The 14,101-nt window shown below is 32.6% G+C and overlaps 3 protein-coding genes across 4 annotated transcripts; 1 reads left to right on the top strand and 2 right to left on the bottom strand.

The window, feature by feature from the left end:
- The first annotated feature begins 2,600 nt into the window (after positions 1 to 2,600).
- Positions 2,601 to 6,680, top strand: LOC103500806 (beta-fructofuranosidase, insoluble isoenzyme CWINV1-like). The gene is made up of 7 exons (XM_051091877.1): positions 2,601 to 2,995; positions 3,145 to 3,632; positions 3,776 to 4,150; positions 4,804 to 4,962; positions 5,076 to 5,320; positions 5,451 to 5,541; positions 6,268 to 6,680. Exons 2-7 carry the CDS (start codon positions 3,150 to 3,152, stop codon positions 6,445 to 6,447), a joined length of 1,533 nt encoding a protein of 510 aa, XP_050947834.1. The 5' UTR covers positions 2,601 to 2,995; positions 3,145 to 3,149; the 3' UTR covers positions 6,448 to 6,680.
- Positions 6,681 to 7,004: 324 nt separating this feature from the next.
- Positions 7,005 to 9,571, bottom strand: LOC103500720 (heterogeneous nuclear ribonucleoprotein 1). 2 transcript variants are annotated; one of them, XM_008464124.3, is made up of 6 exons: positions 9,239 to 9,571; positions 9,085 to 9,125; positions 8,145 to 8,308; positions 7,956 to 8,058; positions 7,675 to 7,844; positions 7,005 to 7,593 (listed from the first exon to the last, which is right to left on the bottom strand). In XM_008464124.3, the coding sequence occupies exons 1-6, from the start codon at positions 9,424 to 9,426 to the stop codon at positions 7,234 to 7,236; spliced, it is 1,026 nt and encodes a 341-aa protein (XP_008462346.1). In that variant the 5' UTR covers positions 9,427 to 9,571; the 3' UTR covers positions 7,005 to 7,233. The 2 variants fall into 2 exon arrangements, with proteins under 2 accessions (XP_008462346.1, XP_008462347.1); XM_008464125.3 differs by having other exon boundaries at positions 9,260 to 9,561.
- A 1,217-nt stretch (positions 9,572 to 10,788) lies between these two features.
- LOC103500719 (protein IQ-DOMAIN 8-like) lies at positions 10,789 to 13,422 on the bottom strand. Its single transcript, XM_008464123.3, has 5 exons — positions 13,187 to 13,422; positions 12,858 to 13,094; positions 11,952 to 12,146; positions 11,759 to 11,872; positions 10,789 to 11,606 (listed from the first exon to the last, which is right to left on the bottom strand). The coding sequence occupies exons 1-5, from the start codon at positions 13,253 to 13,255 to the stop codon at positions 11,001 to 11,003; spliced, it is 1,221 nt and encodes a 406-aa protein (XP_008462345.1). The 5' UTR covers positions 13,256 to 13,422; the 3' UTR covers positions 10,789 to 11,000.
- Between the last annotated feature and the right edge of the window lie 679 nt (positions 13,423 to 14,101).

Raw genomic sequence — 14,101 nt, 5'->3', positions numbered from 1 at the left:
GGTACACGATCGTTTAGATTCAATTTATTTTTTCAATTCTATCTTTAATTTGATTACAGTATCGTTTGGATTTGGCTACCCCAAATCTAAATGACTTTTTTTCCAAAATTTGGTATACAAATATTTACATTTCACTAAACGAAAATTTTCAAGATTATTTTGGTACACGATTTTTAGATTTTGTTAAATGATTTTTTTAATTCTTTTGCTGCACAATCATTTATTTTTTTTACAAGATCGTTTAGATTTGGCTAAATGATTTTTTTCTTTATACACAATCTTTCTGGCTACCCTAATCTAAACGATGTAAAAAAAAGAGAAAAATAAGAAAAACGATAGAAAGAAATTGCAGCGAAAAAAAAAAGAGAAAAAGAAGAAAGACGATAGAAAAAATGACGTAAAAAAAGAAGAGAAAAAGAAGAAATACGATGGAAAAAAATCGCAGCAAAAAAAAAAAAGAGGAAATGAAGAAAAACGATAGAAAAAAAATCGCACAGGAGAGAAGAAAGACGGAGAGACGAACCTGAAATATTTTAAAAATAACTAACTTTATAGCTTTGTTACACGACTTGTAAATATTTTAATAGTTTGTTATATTTATCAAAAAAAATTATCTATAATATACCTATATTTAATTAATATGATCTCTTTTTAAGTTCAAACAAATTGAATATGAAGTTAATTAGTTTATCAAAATACAACATTATTATTTTCTTTAAAACTAATTAATTAAATCAAAATCGTTAATGAATTAGAATTTTGTAAAGCTCAACTAATAGTTAAGAAAAGTGATGTTGTGGTTCGAATTCCTTCATATTATAATACTAAAAAAATTTATTAATCAAGGATGTGATTAATTAAAAATTACATATTAACATTATATTATGTAATCGAGAGTATATATATATATATATATATATATATATATATATATATATATATATATATATATATATATATATATATATATATATATATATATATATATATATATATATATATATATATATAGAGCAATTATAGTCCTAAACGTAATATCTAAATGTAATAAAAGGTTGAATGTTGCTTGATGACTCATCTTTATGTCTATTTTTATAAATCCTTGGAAATTAAAAGAATTGATAAGTTGTTTTAGATCATAAAGTCAACAATAATTTTTTCAATGATGTAGATAGCCCAAGTACAATACTCTATAATTTTCTTTTTTCTAATAATTGTAAGTCTAATAACTTAAATCTCTAAAATTGAACATTATTTCTAGTGTGTATTAATTAAATTACTTTGATATAATCCTAAGTTTTACTTTAGAATATTATTAATCGTATCCGTAGCTACAATCCAGCACATCATGTCTGTCTTTGTCTCTCTCTTTGTCTTGAAGATAAAAGAGATTATATTATGTGTTGATTTTTCTAAGACAAAGACAAAGTATGTGTTAGTGATCAAGAAGTCCTTCAAATCTCCGCGTTTTATTATATCGAAAAATAATTCTAACTTATCATATATATTCATATCAATTAATTAAGTCCTCAGATGAATGATTTATTGACATTCTCGTAAAATTTATAAGTTTTATAGAACATAAAATTAGAAATTTTTGGCTTCGCATTTGGTTAATTATTAGTTTTTGAGGAGTAAACGACGTCTCCATCTAAATTCCACACCTATAAATATCTATTATTTGTCATTTTATTTTTCTACTCATGTTTTCAAAAAATAATTTTTACTTTTAGGTGGAAACTTAGTATAAATTTCAAAAATGGTATCAATACAAAGCACTTTTGTTTTGAGAAATTGTGTTTGTTTTTTCGCAACTTCTTCATTGTCTTTTATTTCTTTAAATTTGGTCTCAAATTTTAGAACAAACCTATAGTATTTATAAATTTAATTTTAAAATTTTAAGAATCGAAGGGTTATTAGTCATAATATTCAATTGTATTTAGAACGTATTTATGATTTTAAAACTTCAAAATATGTAGTAATTTCTTACTATAAATCGTTAATTTATAATTTATTTAATAAAATTTCAAATATGTTTAACAAATTTATTTTCACTAATTTTATGTTTGAAAAAACTCAAATTAGTTTATATTAACTTTATATATTAACATTTTTCACCAAAACAACATCCATTAATTTTATTTTATCTAAAATAAACATTAATTTGAATAACTTTCTAATAAAACAAAAACAACGTAAAACACTCGACATGAAGAATCTACTTTCAATGAACATATTTTAAGATGTTCAAGAATCTCCAATTGTCCATTTCGTAAAAAAATTTTATTCCCACGAAGAAAATAATCTCCTAAAATTTAGTCAATGACCAAACACAAGCATCAAATTGATAGATCGATACAAACCCATTGTTTTAAGTTTTTAGTTCGTCACAAACGTGGTAATCCAAATATCCGATCCATAATTTTCTTTTTTATTCCCAAGAAACAAACCGTCCATAAAGACTTAGACACAAACATCAAATTGACTTGTCAATATACAAATCCACCCTTTTAAGTTTCTTGATTTGCTCTCTCTCTCTCTCTCTCTAAAAAAGACCAATCAAAATCAGAATTTTAGTTATAAATAGAGAGCTGTAAAACCCAATACTGACTTAACAAATTCCTCTCCAATGGCTTCCATTTCTCTCTGTTTCATATCTTTCCTCTGTTTCTTGTTTGGCCATGGAGTTTTTCAACTTCAAGCTTCTCACCATGTTTACAAAGCTCAAACTTCTAACTCTCTTCTTTATCATTATCATCAACAACCTTATAGAACTTCCTACCATTTTCAACCTCCCAAGAATTGGATCAATGGTTTTTTTTCCCTCTCCCTCCCTCTCTCTCTCTCTCTCTCTCTCTCTCTCTCACTTTCTTGTTCTTCATTTCTTTCAATTTATCTTTTTTGCTTCTGGGTTTTTTTTTCTTTCCACTAACTTTTCTCTTTTACATGTGATTTGGTAATGAAATTCACTTGAAATCATTCTCAGATCCAAATGGTTAGTTCCACCTCCTCTGTTTTCTTTTTTCTTTTTTAAATTTTTTGCTACATTTGTTCAATTTTGCAACATGAATAAATACTAAGATTATCACAAATTTGGTTCTTGGGGGTTTCTAAATTTCAATACCAAAATGTTGGATATTTCAGGTCCAATGATATACAAAGGAATTTATCATCTGTTTTACCAATACAACCCAAAAGGAGCAGTGTGGGGCAACATTGTATGGGCTCACTCCACATCAACGGACCTGATCAATTGGGAACCCCATGATCACGCCATCTACCCATCTCAGCCGTCTGATATCAACGGCTGCTGGTCGGGATCCGCCACCATCCTCCCCGGCGAGAAACCGGCCATTTTGTACACAGGAATTAACCCTAAAAACCAACAAGTTCAAAACTTGGCTGTCCCCAAGAACCTCTCCGACCCATATCTAAGAGAATGGGTGAAATCCCCTAAAAACCCTCTCATGGCTCCCACCCCACAAAACCACATCAATGCCAGCTCCTTCCGGGACCCCACCACCGCCTGGCTCGGTCGCGACGGTGAGTGGCGAGTCATCATTGGAAGCAAAGTTCACACTCGTGGACTCGCCCTCATGTACCAAAGTAAAGATTTCGTTAAGTGGAAGCAGGTCGCGTTAAACTGCCACTAAACTCAAAAAACTATCTACCTTTACTTAAGCTTTATGTGTGGTTGAAATAGATGCAATACTCAAGTATTGTTTTGAGTTTTCTATCCAACTTATAACATCCTTTTTGTTGATGATATATACAGGTTGACCATCCGCTTCATTATGCGGAGGGGACGGGAATGTGGGAATGTCCAGATTTCTTCCCGGTAGCAAAGACCGGTCGAAGCGGGGTTGACACGACCGTGAGTGGAAAGAACACGAAGCATGTATTGAAAATCAGCTTGGATGATACGAAGCACGACGTTTATACGATAGGAACATATGATTTGGAGAAAGATGTTTATGTACCAAACAAAGGATCAATAGAAGGTTACAATGCATTGAGATATGATTATGGGAAATATTATGCTTCAAAAACTTTCTATGACGGACAAAAGAAGAGGAGAGTTTTGTGGGGTTGGGTGAATGAATCATCAAGTGTTGAAGATGATATCAAGAAAGGATGGTCTGGCATCCAGGTAATTTTTCATAAGTCAAAGTCAATGATCCAATCCCATTCTCTTCTTTTCACCATTAAAAAAGAACATTTCTTTTATATATATATATATGCTTGAAAAGAAAAGTCTTGAGATCTACCGACATGAAAAGTGATGAATTTGAATTCTATTTTGTTTTTATTTTACTTCAGTTTCTCAAGGGTTTTGTGTTTTAAGATCCAATTTTAACATTGTTTTAAATATGTGATGCAAAATTAATTAATTAGTTCATAATAGCCTATTTTCCATCTAATATTAATTGGTTTATAAATATATTACAAAATACAATTGGAAAATGCAACATTGTTTTAGTAGAATCCATTATTTTTTAAAAAAAAAAAATTGTTTTTAAAAGGTTTGCCAAATAGACTTTAATTTTCTCCATCAAAATCACATTATGCATATTAAAAGAAGTATAAGTGATTTAAAAAAATAATAGTAAAGTATGAAGACCAAAGAAGAATCAAAATTGGAATAAGACATAAACTTGAGACCAAAATAGTTATTTTAAAAGGTCAAGAATTATAAAGTAAGAATGCAATTATTATTATTATTATTATTATTATATATTTGTAGGGGTCACATATGGATTTGATGAAAACAATTTATTTATTTATTTCTTTATTTCTTTACAGGCAATTCCAAGGACAGTTTGGTTGGATGCTTCTGGGAAGCAACTAATTCAATGGCCAATTGAGGAGATTCAAAAGCTTAGAAAGAACAAAGTTACATTGACAAACAAAGTATTGAAGAAAGGATCAACGATTGAAGTAAAAGGTGTTACCCCATCGCAGGTAAAAACAAAGAGTCCATTTGGATTTTAATTGTTCCATACAAACACAACAAAACAGATAACGTCACTGTTTAAGGTTTGTTTGGTTTTGTTTTCTCTTTGGTATTATTACAGGCAGATGTTGAGGTTTCATTTAAAGTGAAAAACTTCAAGAAAGCTCAAATATTGAAACCTCAATATTGGGAAAACCCACAATTGCTTTGTAGTCAAAAGGGAACAGCAACTACAAAAGGTGGAGTTGGTCCTTTTGGACTTCTAGTTTTGGCTTCAAATGACTTCAAAGAGTACACTTCTGTCTCCTTTACCATATTCAAAAAACAAGGCAAATACGTTGTCCTCATGTGTAGCGACCAAAGCAGGTATGTGATAGTCTAATTGTAATCCGTTTATTTAAGGGATCAGAACAACAATATCGTAATGATGGATTATTGTGATAGTCTAATTGTAATTTATGTCACTTTTCAAATTTTTTTTTTTTTTTGTGGATAGATCTTCGTTAAACCCGACTAATGACAAGACAACATATGGAGCGTTCTTAGATGTGGACCTCGTTAGCGAATATCTTTCATTAAGAAGTTTGGTGAGATTTTTTTTTCACTATTATTTATTTGGTTATATTAAGGTTGTCTTCTTTTGTTCTCTAGTGAGTTTTGATAATATATAATCAAGCTTAATTTATGGAATCAAATTGTTCAAAAAAAAAAGTTTAAATAGGGGTTTTGGTTTAGGACAAAGAAGTTAGTTAAAAGATTATTTATAGTACACCATTTGCTAATCAATTTAAAAAGTGCATACTTTTGTGTGCATAATAGGGAAGACTTTGATATTCATTATTTTATTTTCACCTCACTTGAACTATTTAAAGTCGTAGTTTATTTCATATATATATGTAGTTAAAATCAATGAATATATTTTTCAAATTTACAGTGAAAACGATAATAAAATATAAACAGTAGCAAAAGAAACTTCAATAAAATAGTAATAGGACTCAATTTAAGATTTTTTAAAAGTTTAGGACTAAAATTAAACGAACTTTAAAATATAGGAACTAATGATATTTTAACTAAAAAGGAACTCGGAGTAGTTAAACAAGGTGAAAAAGAAATTTAGTTCGGTTTAATAATACTACAATTGTCGGCTTTTGTTGTTACCAATATAAAGCGCAGTCCTTTTTCTAAAAAAAATAATTGCTATTTAATCGAAGAAATAACGGAGGAACAAGTACAATTAAACTTGAACCGTATATCTTTCTATTTGATCATATGTGTCAACTAATTGCACAAGAAAATTTGTGAAACATTTACAGATTGATCACTCAGTTGTTGAGAGCTTTGGATCTAAGGGGAAAGCTTGCATAACAGCAAGAGTTTATCCAACATTAGCCATTGGAGACAATGTTGGTCTCTATGCTTTCAACAATGGAACAGACAGTGTCAACATTACAAAACTCACTGCTTGGAGCATGAAGAAAGCTGTTATCAGTTAAATAGAAGACAGGGTTTGATAAACCATAATTGTTTACTCTTTTTATGCACTTGGACAAGCCAATTGGCCATTGAATAAAACACCCCTTCTAACTTTCTTTTTTATATACATAATCTTTAGTGTGACTTCCGTTGAAACTGTCTTGGATTTGCCACCAAATTATGTGTGGATTGTGTAATACATGTGATAACTCTGCCTTTCCCATGTGATTAAGTTGTTCTCTTTTTGTGTTTTCTTATGAAGATTAAAAAACATATCAAAATTGAGTGAAACTCACGTTTTCTCTCTCAGACAAGAAGGAAGAAAAAAGCTAATGAAACTGTACAATGTTAATCCGAAGATACGATCCTCCTTTTGAATGATTTGGTCACATGATCATGAACATCATCATCCTACAAAGGGTCCGAATTGATAGACACCTAGAGATATATCTCCTTTAAGCTTTTTTATCCTATCCTCTTCTATGGAAGGAGTCGAGGAAAGTTAAAATGCTTCGCCTCACTTCAAATGTGACTGAATTCATTATTTGAGAATGTCACTTCACATAAGGAAAGTATAGATTCGAATCAGAGATATATTCACCATTCTATTTTATCAATCAAATCATTTCATGTCTCAAGAAAGAAAAACAACATAAAATAGAGAATGAAAAATTGTCTACAAGATTTATATTACACTTAAAAAAAATCTCAAACTGCACAGCAAGAAAGATGGATAATAACACTTGTGCCTGTTCAAAATCAACCATCAGTTTCTTCACAAAAGAAACCATCTAGGAAAAGTCTGCTCAATACCAATATGGATGAAATCTCTCAGGCATTGAACCACCATTTCCTTCATATCCTTTTCCATATCCATTAATTCCATATCCAACAGAGGGGGCGCCGTAGCCGTTCATCCCATATCTACCATTCATATACATGGAAGCACCAAAACCAAAACCATAGTTGTATGCACCGTAAAAACTGGCGTAATTTCCACCAAATCCACCATACGGTGCATATAAATCATAAGGACCAAAATCTGTGCCAATTATATCATCATATAAACCTCCACATCTATACATATCATATCCTGAAGAAGTATGTCCACTGTTACTATTGAAATCATAAGCAACTTTTTTTGGTACAGCCTTCTTAATTTCCACCTGCATTTGGTCGTATTGACAAGTTCTGTAAACAATCTCATAAAGCTTTTTTCATGTAAGCAAAACATATATAGAATTTACCTGCTTGCCTCCAAGCTCATGTATTCTATCACCAGAAAAGATATTGTCAACTGAATCTTCATTCTCAAAAGTGATAAATCCAAATCCTCTTGATCGCTTCGTTTTATAATCTATCATGATTTGGTGTTCTATAATTCTACCAAAAGAAGAGAAGTAATCCTTAAACTCCACTGCAATGTTTATGAGACATCCAAACAGAGCATCCTTCAATTAATATTAATTCTGAAATCAAGAATCAATCGTAAAAGAAAATATATATTGTCTTTACACAATAATACTACCTTCAGTTAAACCAGGTGGTATTCCTCCAACAAAAATCTTTTTTGTTCTTGATACCATTTTGTCATTCATATCAGCCCTAGGAACTGTCCTCTTCACTTCCACCTGATAATGATATAAAAATATTTCATTGACCATTACCCATCGTACAGATAACAAGTTTACGATTACAAAAAAGAAACTTATGCTACCGCTCTGCCATCTATAATATGATCTATCTTCAGAACCATGTCAGCAATGGCAGGATCGCAGAATGTTACAAAACCGAACCCACGTGGCCTTCCAGTGTGTTTGTCTATCATTATGACTGAATCTGCTATCTCCCCATACTTGCTAAAGTAATCGCTAAAGGTATCTGAATACCAAATAACAATAAATAAATAGTTTTTAAGACATGTATGACAGGACGATGACAGTCAGAATTCAGAAAGAATAACTTGGAATTAATAACATATTAGCACAATGGCAATGTGACAAAAGAAAGATTATTTTTTTCTTTTCCTAAGGATGCCTGGGAGATGGGATTGGGGGACATCCAACCCAAGAAGAGTTCCTTAATGTTAACTAGTCTTATGATTACAACAAATGTAGGGCATGGGATAGGAAAGTAGTATATGTCAATTATCATTGAGTTATGCTAATGTTAACCAGTCGAATAGGCCAAATTAACAGCATTATCAAATGAGCATAAATCCAATAATTTATGCAACAAGGGAATGACATCTATTTAGGCCCCTAGCAAAATAATCAAGATGCACATGAAGTTAATGAGGGAATTAAAAGACAAAAGAAAGAGAGCTCTATAGAGGGAACTGGGAACTGATAACAATGAATAAGCTAGACTAGTAACAAGAATCATGACCAAATTATATTCACCATAGACTTGTACAACTACAGACACATATTAAGTTGATTTATGCCTAATTAGCTAACATTAGATGTTTTTTAGTTAGTTCTAGTTTAAAGAAAGTGTTCATCTTATAAGAAAGTAATGTATCAAAAATACCATCTGTCATCATATGACTGAAATACAAAAACCGATAATGATTAAACATTAACGAACAAAAAGAACCTTTTTTTCAGAGTATACCTAAATCCCAGCAATCAATAACTTACTAAATTTACATTTACCTTCGGTGGTCTCCCAAGCAACACCTCCAACGAAAAGTTTGCTACCAAATAAGAAAACAACAAGTGTAAGCTCCAAAAATGTTTGGATTCAACAACTAATTCCCCATAAATTATGAGTGAATTTATTTACAAAAAAGGAACCATAAAAACTAACCCACTGGAAGAAGAATCATACTGAGTCGTTGAATTCTTAATTTCACTTCTTGTACTATCTACATTGGCTTGTTCCAATTCATTCCTCATATCAAATTGTTCCTGTTGATTGCAGGTCTGGAGGAAATTTTGGCCATTTTCACCATGGCAGAGGTTGAAATCAGGATTGTAATGCCTTTCTTCCGCCATTGAAGCTGGAAATTGTTGTAGTAATTTATGAAAACTATAATCTACCGTTTATTTTTTCAAAATGTTTCTCCTCTACTAAGTAAAACCCTAACAGAGGAAGGGCTTCAGTAAATCGCGCGGAAACCGAGCTATCGTTTTCAGTTTTGAATAGCTATGATTACGAGATTTTGCGTCTATCTTTAAAAAATAATAAAGTTGGGCCGTCGGCCCATCACTACTTTTTGTGGGCTTCGTCATCTTTAAAAAAATCATAAAGTTGGGCCGTCGACCCATCACTACTTTTTGTGGGCTTTTTTCTATTGTTTGACCCACTATTACGTTGATGGGAATTGATATTTTTAAAAAATCTTAAAATCTATTAACTAATAAACTTTAATAGCTGAATCAAAATTTTGATATATTAGGTTATACTTGCCAATATTTGTCTGATATGGATGTATAATTGATTTTTTTAGATGTCTTTTTAATACAATCGAAGTGAGGATTTGAGATTTGAACCCTCCCGATGGCGGTTAAACGAAGGTCATAATTTGATAGCTAAATCTATATTTGCTAATAGTTTCAATATTGGTTCACTTTTATCATGTTCTAATTGATCGTATGTTTGGACGAAATTTTTGTCATTTTCACCATTGCAAACCTCTTGATTGTAATGCCTTTCTTCCGATATTGAAGCTGAAAATTATTGTACTCTCATTTATGAAAACTATAATCTACGGTTTATTTTTTCAAAAATGTTTCTACTCTATTTAGTATTCTTTTCGTGGACTTCTTTTTCTATTGTTTGAACTACACTATTGAATAAGAGTTCTAGGTACTGTTGTTGGGTGATTGATTAGATGTATGGACATTATTTAGAGAATCGTAAACTCTATTAACTAATAAATTTTGATAGCTAAATCAAAATTTTGAATATCAAAGTACAACTACAATGGGGGATTTGAATTTGAAACCTTTTGTACTTGTGAATAAACAAGGCCAGTTAAGGTAAGCTAATAAAAAATGATATTAATAGATGTAAAGAGGCATTTTTAAAAAATCATAAAATCTAATGACTAAACTTTGATAGCTAAATCAAAATTTTGCTATATTATACTTGCTAATGGTTTCAATGTTGGTTTATCCTATCTCATGCCAAACTAAATAAATAAACAACTCAATGGATTAAAGGAAGTTAAAGAATTAAAATTAGAAAACAACCCATAATAAATGTTAAAGAGCTAAGAAACACTTCAACCCTAAGAATTAATAACAATACATTCATCTAAATACCCATTTATTATGCACACTATCTTAGAAACACATACTTGAAATATTGATATTGTTTCATTCCTAACAAAATAGATTAAAATGTGCAAACACTTTGAAAAAAGAAAATGTGAATCCTTGTATTATGTATTAGAGTATCAATATTACATACATCTTCCTCTTTGTGATCAAAAGTTGTATATGTATCAAACACACCACACCACCCACAAAACCACACAAAAAAAGAACAACAAGTTGTTGAACTCAAAAAAAGAAAGAATAGGAAAATTCAAATCACAAACACTGCAAGCCACCAATGTCTTGTTTCAGCATCTCATCCAATCTCGCCGTCCAAATGGCACTTCTTGATACATATCACGGAACAACCTCCCTGAACTCTCTGAGCATGTACTGTTGCTCGTCTCTCGATTTTCAACTGTCGTCATCCTCGTACTGACTGGGATTGGTAAATTCTTGCCCCCTCCGCAAGTTCTCTGTTTTGCTTTTATAGACACCGTGGGATACATATAACTTGGCTTGCTTCCAACCTCCTCTTCACCTGCCGCCACCGGTGCCGAGGACGATGATGACGTGGAGGGAGAGTATTCGTCATATACAGACTCTGAGGAAGATGGAGTGCGAGAAATTTGGTTGGATGAAAAGGAGGGTTGTTGAGCTGAGATTCTTGTTGTGACATTGTTCTTTCTTGTTCGAACACTGTCTGGAAAGTAGCCGCCAACATTTTCACTTCTCCGAGAAAACGGTGTCATTTCTGGCGGGACAGTGTCCAATGAACCAGTTTCCCATGATTTGGCCGCCATCCACCGGTCTAACCAACCCCAATCCTGTTGCTTGTAATTCTTGTCATACTTCCTGTGTTGGAGCATTTGTTTGCTTGTGCCTCTATTTGGACTAGCACATGATTTTGATCTCTGAATGGGAAGAAATTCAAGACCACCATTTAATCAAACACGTTTACACAAACATTAGACTTAAAAACACATTCACAGCTAATTTAGAGAACTAAATCAAGCCATCTTAAATAATAAACGACTAAAATGTATATTTAGACAACTCTTCTTACCTGTTGTAAGATGGAATAAGCAAGAGCTCTTTCCCTTTTGGCAGCTCCCTCTCTTCTCATCTGATGCTTGTTTTTCACTTCTTCCGCAGTTCCCCGACTGTCACACCATCCTTTCTGCAAAACAATCACATTATAATGTTTGAGTCCAAAGTTCACAACAGAAACAGGAGTCATGTTAGTTTCAGAAATTTGCCTCAGCCTGTTTGATTGGATCAACTTCTTCTTGGTCAGCGTCTGCGGTAACTGATCTTGCTCTAACTCTGGCTTGAACTCGTAGAAGTGCCTGCATACACCTCAGAGTCACAGCCGCTTGCTTCCTCACTTGCCGACCCCGGAATATGGCCTGAATCCTCACCACTGCCTTCAATGCCCTCAGAGCCCGTCTTGCCTGCAGAACACAGACCAAAGAATGTTATCGAAACACTTCGAAAAAAAATGCACATCCCGAAAGAGGTGACACAGTAGTTTACTACCAATATGATAGCTACACCTACCAACCAAGGAAGAACAATTTTATTACAGAAGAAAGAATTCCAACAATTTGCCTGAAAACCTATGGAATCAAGGCATTTTCAACAGTTATAGTCAGATCAGATCACACGGTAACCAACTCCACTTAATCGCAACTAAATCCAAATACTTAAGTCATGGTGTGAGAGTAGTAAATTATCAAACAACTAGTGGGTCAAAAAATGGCGACTCCTAAAGAGAGTCACAGAATAGTTCTACTCAAATCGTATCATAACCAGGTCCCAAGCGCAGATCCTCCTTATGGGAAAAAAACAATGCACACTAACTCACACAGAAGTCTCAAATGTATGTGAGAAGACCTGTCTTCCAACAATTTCCCTGAAAAGTGAAAACGTTATTGAAAGCAAAAATAGCGGCAATTAGTCAAGTTTAAGTGAAAGACTGCATCACTTCTCCTAGCCCGAAGTCTAATTGACGAAAATGAAGAATATAGAGTAAACCCTAAGCCCATTGTGAAGAAGAGAAGAAAATAAAGCAAACTGCCCACAATAAATGAGGGGTTCTTAAAAATCCAGATTTCCAGATCCATGTTTACAGATTTAGAGAAGTGGGTAAGAGTACTATATACCAAGAAGCCACGAAAGGTCGTCTGGATTCGAACGGCAGCCCAATGTTGCCTCACGACCACGAAATCCCTCAACGGAGCTCGAGCCACGGCAGCCACAGCGTTAGCCAAAAGCTTTGAATCGTGCGATTCTGTCGATTCAGCAAATTCCCCCTTCGTAATTTTACCCGAAGATCCATACCCATCAGACACACTCCTCCATAACCTCCATTTCTTCTTGCTCCGATCACCAACTTTCTCCTACAGAATCACACCCAAAAAACGTCATTATCCGTCGAAATGAAAATTAGGGCACATAATTTTCAGACAAACAAAGCAAACGCAAAGCTTACTTGCTCGGTAACTGGATGAGACTTTTTATGACTGATGAGAGATTTTAGCCAACTTCTGGAAGAACCCATTAGAATCAACCGATTTTAGAATCGACTTGTGAAGAACAGAAGCGTCTACGAATTTGCAGATTTCTAGAGTTTTTAGAACTGTGTGAATGGGATTTAGAGAAGAAAGAAGAAACTGGGTAATGGCGTTGGAGGAAGAGCCGTTGGTGGAGATTGAATAAATGGAAGAGGGAAGCTCGGTCCCATTGAAAGAGCCGTTTAAATTTTGAAATTCGAAAAGTCTAAAGTGAAAAAGAGAAAAAGGGGAAAACGAAAGGCTGCAGTGTAAATGTTAACGGCTACGGAATTTAAATATCTAATTCGATTTTAAATGCCTTCCGGCGCTTAATTTTCTTAAATCTAATCAAAAGACAAAACGACGTTGCATTAATTGTCCAAACTTAAATTTGAATTTTTCATATGTTATCTAACTTTTGAGTTATTTTTTTGATAAGATTATTTGTCGAAATGAGCATAGTTAAACTAATCTACGACTTATATGATGACTTTAAGTTGAGATTAGAGTTTTGAATCTTACCCTCCAGATGTTGTATATAAAAAAAAAAAAAATTAACTTATTTCAAATATAGATTATCTAGTTAAATTTCATTCTAAACATTTATACAAGAACGATAGACAATATCGTGGGTCTCTCTAGACAGAGACGATGTATTATTCTAGACTCTCTTCTTGAAATTCGAATTTTTGTATATTGCACATAGATCAACTATACACAAAATTGATATATATTATACCAATCAATCAACTTTTGAATGTGTGATTGTATTAAAACACTATCCAAAATGTTAACAAAAATTGGATTCATTATTTGTTTTTCTTAATTTGTTTTAGAAACTAAATGGAAACAAA

The sequence above is a fragment of the Cucumis melo genome, chromosome 1 (assembly GCF_025177605.1).
Source record: "Cucumis melo cultivar AY chromosome 1, USDA_Cmelo_AY_1.0, whole genome shotgun sequence".
NCBI lineage: Eukaryota > Viridiplantae > Streptophyta > Magnoliopsida > Cucurbitales > Cucurbitaceae > Cucumis > Cucumis melo.
Note: the sequence above shows the minus strand (reverse complement) of the source record. Positions and strands in the feature narration are given on the sequence as shown.

Bases quoted from the DNA above. Each gene is read 5' to 3' on its own strand.
- LOC103500806 (XM_051091877.1), top strand. From the start codon at position 3,150: ATGATATACAAAGGAATTTATCATCTGTTTTACCAATACAACCCAAAA. The intron at 5,321-5,450 runs GTATGTGATAGT...TTTTGTGGATAG, and splicing joins ATGTGTAGCGACCAAAGCAG to ATCTTCGTTAAACCCGACTA. The intron at 5,542-6,267 runs GTGAGATTTTTT...AAACATTTACAG, and splicing joins ATCTTTCATTAAGAAGTTTG to ATTGATCACTCAGTTGTTGA.
- LOC103500720 (XM_008464124.3), bottom strand. From the start codon at position 9,426: ATGGCGGAAGAAAGGCATTACAATCCTGATTTCAACCTCTGCCATGGT. The intron at 9,126-9,238 runs GTTAGTTTTTAT...CTTATTTGGTAG, and splicing joins TATGATTCTTCTTCCAGTGG to CAAACTTTTCGTTGGAGGTG. The intron at 7,594-7,674 runs GTAAATTCTATA...GACCAAATGCAG, and splicing joins ATGAGCTTGGAGGCAAGCAG to GTGGAAATTAAGAAGGCTGT.
- LOC103500719 (XM_008464123.3), bottom strand. From the start codon at position 13,255: ATGGGTTCTTCCAGAAGTTGGCTAAAATCTCTCATCAGTCATAAAAAG. The intron at 13,095-13,186 runs GTAAGCTTTGCG...GTGATTCTGTAG, and splicing joins CTCATCCAGTTACCGAGCAA to GAGAAAGTTGGTGATCGGAG. The intron at 11,873-11,951 runs GCAAATTTCTGA...ATTGTTTTGCAG, and splicing joins ATCCAATCAAACAGGCTGAG to AAAGGATGGTGTGACAGTCG.